This window comes from Medicago truncatula, chromosome 3, assembly GCF_003473485.1.
Source record: "Medicago truncatula cultivar Jemalong A17 chromosome 3, MtrunA17r5.0-ANR, whole genome shotgun sequence".
NCBI classification, from domain to species: Eukaryota; Viridiplantae; Streptophyta; class Magnoliopsida; order Fabales; family Fabaceae; genus Medicago; species Medicago truncatula.
In genome coordinates, this window is record NC_053044.1 from 6,975,288 (window position 1) to 6,987,401 (window position 12,114).

General features: G+C 35.2%; 2 protein-coding genes across 2 annotated transcripts; both read left to right on the top strand.

Annotated features, from left to right (window-relative positions):
• The first annotated feature begins 504 nt into the window (after positions 1-504).
• LOC11417751 (putative disease resistance protein At3g14460) lies at positions 505-4,047 on the top strand. Its single transcript, XM_003598810.1, has one exon. The coding sequence runs from the start codon at positions 505-507 to the stop codon at positions 4,045-4,047; it is 3,543 nt and encodes a 1,180-aa protein (XP_003598858.1).
• Positions 4,048-8,730: 4,683 nt separating this feature from the next.
• LOC11427917 (putative disease resistance protein At3g14460) lies at positions 8,731-10,691 on the top strand. The gene is made up of 3 exons (XM_024778643.1): positions 8,731-8,767; positions 9,142-9,508; positions 9,602-10,691. The coding sequence occupies exons 1-3, from the start codon at positions 8,731-8,733 to the stop codon at positions 10,689-10,691; spliced, it is 1,494 nt and encodes a 497-aa protein (XP_024634411.1).
• The last annotated feature ends 1,423 nt before the right edge of the window (positions 10,692-12,114 follow it).

Consider the following 12,114-nt stretch of genomic DNA (forward strand, 5'->3'; position numbering starts at 1 on the left):
TTGACATTTTCATTTGTTCCACAAAAACGCACACTGCACACAATTGTTTACTACATGAGTATTCATATGTTTGTTTGGAAGTAAAATTAACACAAATTTTAGAATATGAAAATATAAAATGTTTTTACAAAGAAATATAGTCACATGTGTCGAACATATTTATCTTGAAATTTTCTCTATTCTGATAGGTGAAATTAATTTGGGATAATTTAGTTATTTTTATCATCAAACTGTTTTGAAATCACTTGGCGAGATTCTATTATTCTACTTTCTACATTTGGATAGTTTATCAGAATTTTAATGGTATGGATTCTGTTACGACTAAATTCTGAATGTTGAACAATTATACATACTAAGAAATATCATCACATATGTTGAACAATCGTACACCTCATTGTTCTGGTAGGTGATAAACTAGTTATTTTTATCAAACTATTATGTGACAGAAGAATACGACAACCATCTATTTTTGCAGATAGCCTCCCAGAGTTCGTGTTGAATATCATGACAGAGATTTTTGGTGGGGCATTTCTTTCGCCACCTGTGTTTCAAGTGATTCTTGAGAGGTTAGCTTCAAGTGATTTCAGACTCAACTTCGGCGCAAGGCTGATGAAAAGACTTGAAATCGCACTGGTTTCTATTAAAAAAGTGATGGATGACGCAGATACATTGCAGTACCAAACCCTGAAGAGTTGGCTTGATAATCTCAAACATGAGGTATACGAAGTAGAGCAACTATTGGATGTGATTGCTACTGACATACAACGAAAGGGAAAGAAGAAACGACGCTTTCGTTCAAGTTCTATTGATCCAGGATTTGAATCTATGATTGTAGTATCGCTGAAGAGGATATATGCTCTTGCAGAGAAAAATGATAGATTGAGACGTGACTATAGTGATAGAAGAGGAGTCACTCTTGGGATATTACCAACTGCATCTTTCATGGATGATTATCATGTCATATATGGTAGAGGGAATAGATTTGGATTTCATGAATTAAATAATGTTAATTATGAGATTGGAGTTAGTTGGAAATTATTAAGCGAATTTGCAAATGTATCTTTGGTGGATGAATCGGTCATATATGGTCGAGAGCATGAGAAAGAAGAAATAATCAATTTCTTGCTTTCTGATAGTGACAGTGACAACCAGGTGCCCATAATCAGTATAGTGGGTCTGATTGGGATAGGTAAGACAACCCTTGCCCAGCTTGTTTACAATGACCACAGGATAGTGGAGCAATATGAACTTAAAGCTTGGGTCTATCTTTCAGAATCTTTTGATGTTCTTCGTCTCGCCCAAACAATTCTCAAGTCAATTCATTGTTCACCACGAGAATTTAGTAATGACTTGATAATGCTCCAACGTGAATTGCAACATATGCTGAGGGGAAAGAAATATTTGCTTGTTCTAGATGGTGTCAGGAACATAGATGGGAAGATATGGGAGCAGTTACTACTTCTTTTTAAATGTGGATCTTCAGGAAGTAAGATGATCGTGACAACACGGGACAAGGAAGTAGCATCAATCATGAGATCCACCCGGCTACTTCATTTATATCAATTGGAGGAAAGTGACTCTTGGAGGATATTTGTGAATCATGCTTTTCGAGGCAGGAATTTGTTTGATTTTCCAAATCTTGAGTCGGTTATCAAGAAAGTGGCAGAAAAGTGTGGAGGGTTGCCTTTAGCTCTGAAAACATTGGGTAATCTTTTGAGAATACGATTTTCTAAACTTGAATGGGATCAGATATTGGAGACTGATTTGTGGTGTTTATCAGAGGGTGAGAACAACATTAACCCCGTACTAAGATTGAGTTTCTTTAACCTCCCTTCCGATCTGAAGCGTTGTTTTGCTTATTGTTCTATATTTCCCAAGGGCTATGAGTTTGAGAAGAGTGAACTAATTAAGCTTTGGATGACAGAAGATTTGTTGAAGTGTTGCGGAAGAGACAAAAGTGAACAAGAGTTGGGTAATGAATTCTTTGATCATCTAGTGTCAATATCATTTTTCCTAAGTATGCCATTATGGGATGGTAAGTACTACATGCATGATCTTGTTAATGATTTAGCCAATTCAGTGTCAGGAGAATTCTGTTTCCGTATAGAAGGTGAAAATGTGCAAGATATCTCAGAAAGGACACGTAACATTTGGTGCTGCCTTGATTTGAAGGATGGTGACAGAAAACTAGAGCATATTCACAAAGTTACTGGACTACGCAGTCTGATGGTAGAAGCACAGGGCTACGGTGACCAACGCTTTAAGATAAGCACCAATGTGCAGCATAATTTGTTTTCAAGACTAAAATATTTGCGGATGCTGTCTTTCTCTGGTTGCAACCTCTTAGAGCTATCCGATGAGATAAGGAATTTAAAGCTTTTGCGCTATCTAGACCTTTCCTACACTGACATTGTAAGCTTACCTAATTCCATTTGTATGCTATATAATTTGCAGACACTCTTATTGGAAGAGTGCTTTAAATTGACTAAGCTACCTTCAGATATCTACAAACTCGTCAATTTACGTTATCTTAATCTGAAAGGCACTCATATTAAGAAGATGCCAACGAAGATAGGAGCATTAGACAAGCTTGAGATGCTGAGTGATTTTTTTGTCGGAAAGCAGCGTGGATTTGATATTAAGCAGTTGGGGAAACTCAACCAACTTCAAGGAAGGCTTCAAATTTCTGGGTTGGAAAATGTCAAAAAAACTGCACATGCTGTGGCAGCGAATTTGGAAGATAAAGAACATTTAGAAGAATTAAGTATGTCATATGATGGATGGAGAAAAATGAATGGATCAGTAACTAAAGCAGATGTCTCTGTCTTGGAGGCTCTTCAACCAAATAAAAACCTCATGAGGCTCACCATCAAAGACTATGGAGGCAGTAGCTTTCCAAATTGGGTTGGGTATCGTCATTTACCCAATTTAGTATCTCTTGAATTGTTGGGATGTAAATTCTGTTCCCAGTTACCACCACTTGGGCAGTTCCCCTTTCTCGAGAAGCTTTCCATTTCAGGCTGTGATGGAATAGAGACCATTGGAACAGAGTTTTGCGGCTATAATGCTTCAAGTGTTCCATTTAGATCCCTTGTAACTTTGCGATTTGAGCAAATGTCTGAATGGAAGGAATGGTTATGTCTTGAAGGTTTCCCTTTGCTACAAGAGCTTTGTATAAAACATTGTCCCAAGTTGAAAAGTTCCCTGCCTCAACACCTTCCTTCATTGCAAAAATTGGAGATTATTGATTGCCAAGAGCTGGAGGCTTCAATTCCCAAGGCTGATAATATCAGTAAGCTAGAACTAAAGAGATGTGATGATATTTTGATAAATGAATTGCCCTCTACCTTGAAAACGGTCATCCTTGGTGGAACTCGCATCATTCGATCCTCCCTAGAGAAAATTCTATTTAACAGTGCCTTTCTAGAAGAGTTGGAAGTTGAAGACTTCTTTGATCATAATCTAGAATGGTCCTCTTTGGATATGTGTAGCTGTAATTCTCTTCGCACTCTAACTATAACAGGTTGGCACTCTTCCTCCTTGCCTTTTGCTCTACACTTGCTCACCAATCTTAATTCTCTCGTTTTGTACGATTGTCCACTGCTGGAGTCGTTTTTCGGCAGGCAGTTACCTTCCAGCCTATGCAGCCTCCGAATAGAAAGATGTCCTAAATTAATGGCTTCGAGAGAGGAGTGGGGTTTGTTCCAACTCGATTCTCTGAAACAATTCAGTGTTAGTGATGATTTTCAAATCTTAGAGTCCTTTCCGGAGGAGAGTCTGCTTCCATCAACTATTAAATCCTTTGAGTTAACAAATTGTTCCAACCTAAGAAAAATAAACTACAAGGGTCTTCTCCACCTCACTTCACTTGAATCTCTATGTATTGAAGACTGCCCTTGTCTTGACAGCTTGCCAGAGGAGGGTCTACCCAGCTCCCTTTCTACTTTGTCCATTCATGACTGCCCATTAATTAAGCAGAAGTACCAAAAGGAGGAAGCTGAGCTTTGGCATACAATTAGTCACATTCCTGATGTAACAATTTCCTGATTGGCGGCTGGGATGACCTGTTTATACTTGTCAGAGATTAGTGAATTTTCTCTCAACAAGTAAAATAATGCACAAGATACTATGTTTTATCTTGAACAGTGCATGGTGATATATGCTCCAAATGTGTTCCTGACCACTACTTACATGTGACCTGAAACCATGTGATTTTGTTGCCATCCAATCTCATTCGTGACCAGATGAATGGCACAACCACTCCTCTCACGCACAACCAGAAGAATGCCTCTGTTGCTTGTTTATTCCCCCGCCACAGAGCTCAAGTATGGTGCAATTGTATGCCCCACATTTGGATGTGTACACGCTGCGGTTTGTTGTGCTTGTAATTCTCTTTTTATTTACTTCACCAGATAATATCCTCTTTGTTATTCACGTGACTTTGTATGTTTTTTGGGTCTGCCTGCCCATTGCCGAGTAAAAGAGGGAGTTGAATAATATGCATCGACCAAATATAAGGCGAGGATGACCTTTACTGTGATTTTCAATTTCACATTTTTATTTAAAGAAAAAAGTGATCAAAATTATTATAAAAATAAAAAATTCAAGGTCGTGCCACTTTGCTGTCAAAGTGAAATTTGGTATTTTCTAATGATGCTTGTATCATGATCTTACCAATTTCCTTGTGGCAGATAATATTCTTCACTCTGCTGTATTCTTGTTAATTGTTATATCCCAAATAGATCATCATCATAAGTTATGCATATCATACAAATTCTGGAGCCTCTAATTTCATTGCTTCATTAGCACAAATTCTTTAATACCATCTCATGGCATTCTTTATTTTCAATTTTTACGTATTTCACCTATTGATATAAAACTGTTTTAATTGTGGATATCTTTTTTACTTGCATGGTCATTTATATAATCATATTTGTCATTGTTCATACGTGAATTAGTTTCTTTCAAAGCATGATTATATGAATCTTCAAAAGAGACGAAATTCATAGAAGTATATTTGAACGAGGATGTCTTCTGAAAACAATGATATTTTCGAGAAATTGATAGTTTTATGCATATAAGTTGGACAGTAAATAGGCAACATAAATACTAGCAAGTAACATAATATTTTTAAGGCAGCCAGAGAGTAATAACAGTGTCATCTGTTACATCTGAGCTAACGGAACACTATATGTTTAGCAAGTTTGAACATTAACTGCATGCTGTTACATCTGAAATGATTTTGAAGCAGCGATTAGATATATTTTTTGAACAGAAAACCGCATGACAATATATTCAATATTAGATGGCAAGTATGAGTATACCTTGCATGCATATTTTAATTAACCAATTCCATACATGTCGGCTTCAACTAGCATGCAATGTATCTATGAAACTATGAGCAGTGACATTTTAGACATTTATTTTCATATTTCAACAAAGGTGGGAGCTAAAAAATATTGTACAGAAATGAATTGATATGAACATTAACAACAATTCAAGAAGGATATGTTGTTTTACTTCTTTGAAACACTTTGAAAATCCAAAAAACAAAAACATAAAATCTTCTAATGGCGATCCTCAAATTCCACCATGTATATGAATAATCATCTCCTAAATTTCCAGGCCGATACAGAAAACAGTGGTCTGTCATTCCAACAGACAAGCAAACAATCATGTTCTTCTTTAAACTTGTACTTGTGACTATATCGCTGCAATAGATTAGTTGCTTCTATCCTCCCATTGTAACTCAAAGGCACCTTCACAAATCCAGTCATTTCAAGCCTTCGAATCCATTTCTCGAGCTTCTCATGCCTTTCCTTTCTATCGACTCCCACACAAGTAATAATGTTCTTTATTTGCTCACCAAGAAGCATGCTCTCGAGTTTTTGTCTCTCGACTGATGTTCTCGTAACAGTTGAGTCCAAGCAATCCAACAGTGAACTGAAAGTACAGTGCTCGGTAAATTCTATCCATTAAATTACATCCATATAAATTTGATTCCTGTTCAGTAATCACTAAAAGTTTCGGTTGTAGTTTTCACATGGCTTTAAGAAAACTCTCCATCTTAGGTGAAGCACCTAAAAAAATAGGTGATAATGATGAATCGGGACTCATGATATATGCATTGATCATATCTCTTTCTAGCCACTCTGCAAAAGTCCTCTGACCCATGTGAACCCCGTCTTAGTCCTGCGTGTGAGACTAAGTCATGTCATCATCAGTGGCAAGCTTTCAAATCAACATCTTCAAGTTTGCTAACTATCGGATTGAACTGTAAAGGTAAATATCCAAAATCCTATTTTAAACAGAAAAGAAATTGCACTTCTATGATTGCCAATGGAAATTGCAAAATCTCATAAAACAGAAAAGAAATCAAAACGAGATGTCATGTGGTAGAAATGAGATCTGTATCAACCCATTTAAATTAGTGACATAACATACAAATCATAATGACTTCAATTTGATTACAACTAATTGTCTATCATCAAACTAAATCAATTTGTATGCCTTGGGGAAAATGTATGGCCTGTATGCTACTTTTAATGGCTTATGTTTAACTTGTGATGAAGATTATGAAATTACCATCACGAAGTATGGCCTCTTGAATTTACAAGTACTTCTACAGTTTTATCGATTCAACAAGCTTTAAGCATTCTTGTGAACTTATGCCATCTAACCAGAGCTGTGCATTAAGTAGTATATAACATTCACTATGATTGTTCTGAGATAGTCTTCAATCATTCTCAAATGCAGACCACGAGCAGGAAAGTGAAATTGCATCAATGAATTAGCTTGACATGTAAAATATTAATTGGAACTACTCGGTCCCAAGACCAACACGTACCAAAAATACGAGAAAAAATATACAACACTACAGAAGTGCAGGTGGAAAAGACGAGGCAGGGAGTACAAACAAGTCCAAAGCACCTTTCCAATAAACAAAACAATACACCAAAAAAACCAGCAGAACAAACACACCACTATAAACAACTAACTGGAGAATTTAATAGTCTAAAAAACACTGATCAAAAGCCATAGAACAGGCACAAAACCTATGAAGAAAATGCATCACCGATAACTGTAAACACAGCTGGAACATGAGGCCCTTCATCCCAAAAATTCAAGAAAAAAGGAGCAGACCACATCAGAGAAATGAAACTGAAAACCTGAGGCGCAAGGCTGAAACTGAAGCACAGAGAGAGAACAACAGAACACAAATGAAAGCCATTTCTATCTCAATAATTTTTTGCAAAAAAAAACAAATACGTAAAAGTTACTTCCAAATTGAAAAATAAATAAAATAGAGTAGATATATGAACAAAACAAATTTATTATACCATTAACACGTTTAATATACACCTAACTTAATTTAAACTTCAAAATCTGATTTGCAATATGCATAAGAGCACTTATGTTTAGATTATATATCAATAAATAAATCATAAGTATTAAGAGTTTAAAGTTTCAACAATCAATGCTAAAAATATAACCCAAATAAAACTGCATCACTTTCAAGAGCAAATCATATTAAAAACTTTCCCTTCATTGTGATTTTTAGAAAACAATATATTCAGAACCCTTCACTGCTATGTTTCCCACTCACGTCTCACCAATGAGGTTAAAACTCAGAACTTCAAGGGCAGAAAATACTAACAGTAACAGTGGGAAATGGACGAAGACGATCTTATTGCGCCCAGAACACCAATTGGTGATAGGGAGAGCGGGAAAAATAAATTGATGAAATGGAACTATGTTGTCACAAAGAAAGATAAGATGTTTATAATTATAATTTAGAAATGAATCTAGAGCTTTCTAATCTATCAACCCAATCAACCTTTGAGTATTCAAATATAAATTAGAACTGAAACATGCTATAAATGAAACTATTTTTATAGAAAAATTTTATGTAAAAAATGCATAGATAAAAATAATTTCCAGTTAAACATTGAGGATTGGTTATTAAATTATAAAAACTCTTGTAATTTATCTATGATTCAAAATCATCGAAATGTTTCAATTCTTCCGATCAAGGATACCTTCAGTTTTTCTTTTAAAATGAATTTCTCAATGATTCAACAAGAAAATTTATATATTTAAAAAGAAACAAGAAAAAATTGAATTTTTTGTTAATAAACCAGGAATGTTTATATTTTTATAACCACTTCTTACTTAATATAAGAAAAAAATGTTAATTAAGGTTTGTTAAAGGATTACATTGTGCTACAAATGAAGCTACTTTCTCATCTATCAACCGAATCAAACATTAGTTTATCTAGTCATAAACTTAACCATATCCATGGTGGAATCAGAGAAAATGCAGAAGCTTAAGGAAGAAGAAACATCATTCCATTGTTTATAAAAATAATATTAAATTTTTAACATTTCTTATCAAAAATAATCAATATTCTTTGTTATAAGTAATAAAAATTCAAAAAAATTATATTTTATTTTGTCGTCGCTTTTGGTAAATAATATTTAATTTTGATAATTGTCAATTACAGAAAATAATTACTTTTCTTCAAAAATCAACTCATTATTTTAACAAATTGGTGTATCGGTACACTCAAACTTTTGGATGTACCATAGAATTTGCCTCATTATTATGTAAATTATATTATGTTTATTTATTTCTAATTCAACATTCATTTATCCAGATTTTATAAGAGATAGCTCACGTCTATAACATAGTTTTTGAAGAACTATATTATATTCAAAAAGTAATGCATCATGGCAAATTCTATGGTACAAAATTCTAATAATGATGGTGTGTATCTATAAGACACTCTTTATAATTGATGAAATTGCACCGGTAGTTATAATCATTGATACAAAATTACAACTTATTTTATATATTATAATAGTTAAAGAAGAGTCATGTATCTTCTCAATTGATTAAAATGTGCTGATAACATGTTATAAAACTACATAAATAGAAACAAGAATATAGAGAGGAAGAAGGAAGATAGAAAAATACTATATTATTCTTTGATATACTGAAGTATGTTACATGTGAGATTTATATATAGAGATATACAATTACCTAGAGAACTAACTCGATATAATAGTATGACTCTCTTTAAAAAAGAATCCAGTACTATGACTCGTTAACTCATTTGTTATATGAACATCAACTTACAGATCTCCCTTCAAATTTTTCCAAACTCATCAATCTACGTCATCTTGAACTCCCTTATGTAACGAAGATTCCAAAGCACATAGGAAAGCTAGAGAATCTTCGAGCCTTGCCTTATTTTTTTGTGGAAAAGCAGAAAGGATATGATCTTAAGGAGTTGGAGAAACTAAACCATCTTCAAGGAAAAATTTATATAGAAGGGTTGGGTAATGTCATCGACCCTACAGATGCTGTGACAGCCAATTTGAAAGATAAGAAGTATTTAGAGGAATTACATATGAATTTCTGTGATAGAATAGAAGAAATGGATGAGTCAATAGTTGAAAGCAATGTGTCTGTCTTGGAGGCTCTACAACCAAATAGAAACTTGAAGTGACTTACAATCTCACGATACAAAGGTAATAGCTTTCCAAATTGGCTGAGGGGTTGTCATTTACCCAACTTAGTATCTCTTGAACTGCGGAGCTGTGAAATTTGTTCCCTGTTGCCGCCACTTGGGCAGCTCCCATTTCTTAAAGAGCTCCGTATTTCAGATTGTAATGTAATAAAGATCATCGGCAAAGAGTTCTATGGAAATAATTCAATAATTGTTCCATTCAGGTCTCTTGAAGTATTGAAATTTGAGCAATTGGAGAATTGGGAGGAATGGTTATTTATTGAAGAGTTTCCTCTACTTAAAGAGCTTGAAATAAGAAATTGTCCCAAACTGAAAAGGGCCCTGCCTCAACACCTTCCTTCTTTAGAAAAATTGAAGATTGTTTGTTGCAAAGAGTTGGAGGCATCAATTCCCAAGGGTGATAATATCATAGATTTACATCTAGTGGGATGTGAAAGCATTTTGGTAAATGAATTGCCGACTAGCTTGAAAAAGTTAGTCCTTTGGGAAAGTCGGTACATTAAGTTCTCCTTGGAGCAAACTTTTCTCAACAATACCAATCTTGAAGAGTTGGAGTTTGATTTTAGAGGCTTTGTACAGTGTTGCTCGTTGGATTTACTTAATATTTCTCTTCGCATACTTTCTTTAAAAGGTTGGCGCTCCTCCTCCTTTCCCTTTGCACTACACTTATTCACAAATCTTCACTCTTTGTATTTGTCTGATTGCACAGAGCTAGAATCGTTTCCAAGGGGTGGTTTGCCTTCCCACTTGAGGAACCTTGTAATATGGAATTGCCCAAAACTGATTGCTTCGAGAGAGGAGTGGGGTTTGTTCCAACTCAATTCTTTGACATCACTCAACATTAGAGATCATGACTTTGAAAACGTGGAGTCCTTCCCCGAGGAGAATCTGCTGCCACCGACTCTTCCCACCCTTCAATTGAATAATTGTTCAAACCTAAGAATAATGAACTACAAGGGTTTTCTCCACCTCAAATCCCTCAAAGGTCTCTCTATTCATAACTGCCCAAGTCTTGAGCGCTTGCCAGAGGAGGGTCTACGGAGCTCGCTCTCTAGTTTGTATGTTACTGATTGTCCATTAATTAAGCAGCAGTACCGAAGAGATGAAGGAGAGCGTTGGCATTTGATGACACTAGGTCATGCATTACTTTTGGCTTAGTTTTTTATGTAATTCTAGATGAGTTCAGGTGTTTTTGCATAAGTTTGAAGCCACAGAAAGAACAATTTTGATGCTTGAAGAATGCAGGAAATCGTGCTCCGATTTCTGCCATCGTAGCCCGATTTGTGGTCAAGTCTGGAAGCTTTTGCTACGTAAAAAATCGGGCTACGATGGAATTCCATCGTGCTCCGATTTTGAGGAGCGTCAGACAGATTTTGAAGATTAAGATTAAATCGTGCTCCGATTTATGGGATCGGGCTACGATTTCGGCGAATCCAGATTTGCCGCTATAAAAGCCAAGTCGATTTCTGAAAGAAGGGTTCGAATTTTTGGAGAGAAAATCATACTTTTGGAGCTGGATCACTGGGCAAAAGGTGGGAGACCATCAAAACTCATAGCCGGTTATCAATCTCATGTAATGAATTCTTCTTTATCATTAGTGGTTTATGCTTTAGCCATGAGTAGCTAAGTCTGTTGTGATTAGGTCAAGAGATGATTTTGTACTAACTCATGTGGATGTAACCTGAAACTCTTACGTTTATGAATGTCAATCTAGTTTATTCAGTATATCTTGTTCTTAATGCTTTTATGATTCTGACCCAATATAACTGATTTAAGAGATTATATGACTATTGACCGTAGCGTGTACCTCGGATCTATTTATGCTGGTTAATCTAACGGACAATCTAGGGATGGAACGTTGTTAGGTTGAGATCTTTGAATTAACGGACTTAATATCCTTTGACAATTATAGGTTCACCTAAGGGATTAGGGAATTATGATTAGAAAAGCGGACTTAGGATCAAGGGATTGACCTAAGTTAATATGTTAATTTATCATTTACTTTGTGACATTCGTAGACATAAGAACCAGGTTGCCCAATGAGTAAATTGCAGATGATTCGAATGACCTAGTCATCTCTCTAAAATATTTCAAAAACCAACGTTACCATTATCAATTGAATCTCAATTGCACACAATTCCAATTTGCCTAAGGAAACCCCCAATTTAATTACATCTTAATGATTAATGTTTTTGTTAAGTAGAGATTAAAACAGTCCCTGAGGAAACGAATTAATTTATTACTCGATTCAAATTAGTACACTTGCTAATTTTCTATCAAGTTTTTGGCGCCGTTGCCGGGGATTGTTGATTAATTTCAACATAGCAGCAACGTTAATTGTGAAGATTTTTGTAATTATATATTTTGTCTGTAAATTTAAATAATTTATTTGGTTTGATTGTTTATGGTGCAGTGCTACTAAGGTATTGTTTTGCTGTTTATGCGAGGTAGAGTCCAACCTCAGGACTTGTTGCACGATCCAGAGATCGAAAAGACCGCAAGGGCTAATCGGAAAGCAGTTCGGTTAGCTAGATCAGCTGAAGGAATATCTAGAAACTCTTCACCAATAAACACCCATCAC

Excerpts from the sequence above, each read along its gene's own strand:
- LOC11427917 (XM_024778643.1), top strand. The coding sequence starts at position 8,731 with ATGGCAAATTCTATGGTACAAAATTCTAATAATGATG. Across the intron at positions 8,768-9,141 it reads ACAAAATTCTAATAATGATG|ATCTCCCTTCAAATTTTTCC; the intron begins GTGTGTATCTAT and ends ATCAACTTACAG. Across the intron at positions 9,509-9,601 it reads CAACCAAATAGAAACTTGAA|CTGTGAAATTTGTTCCCTGT; the intron begins GTGACTTACAAT and ends TGAACTGCGGAG.
- LOC11417751 (XM_003598810.1), top strand. The coding sequence starts at position 505 with ATGACAGAGATTTTTGGTGGGGCATTTCTTTCGCCACCTGTGTTTCAA.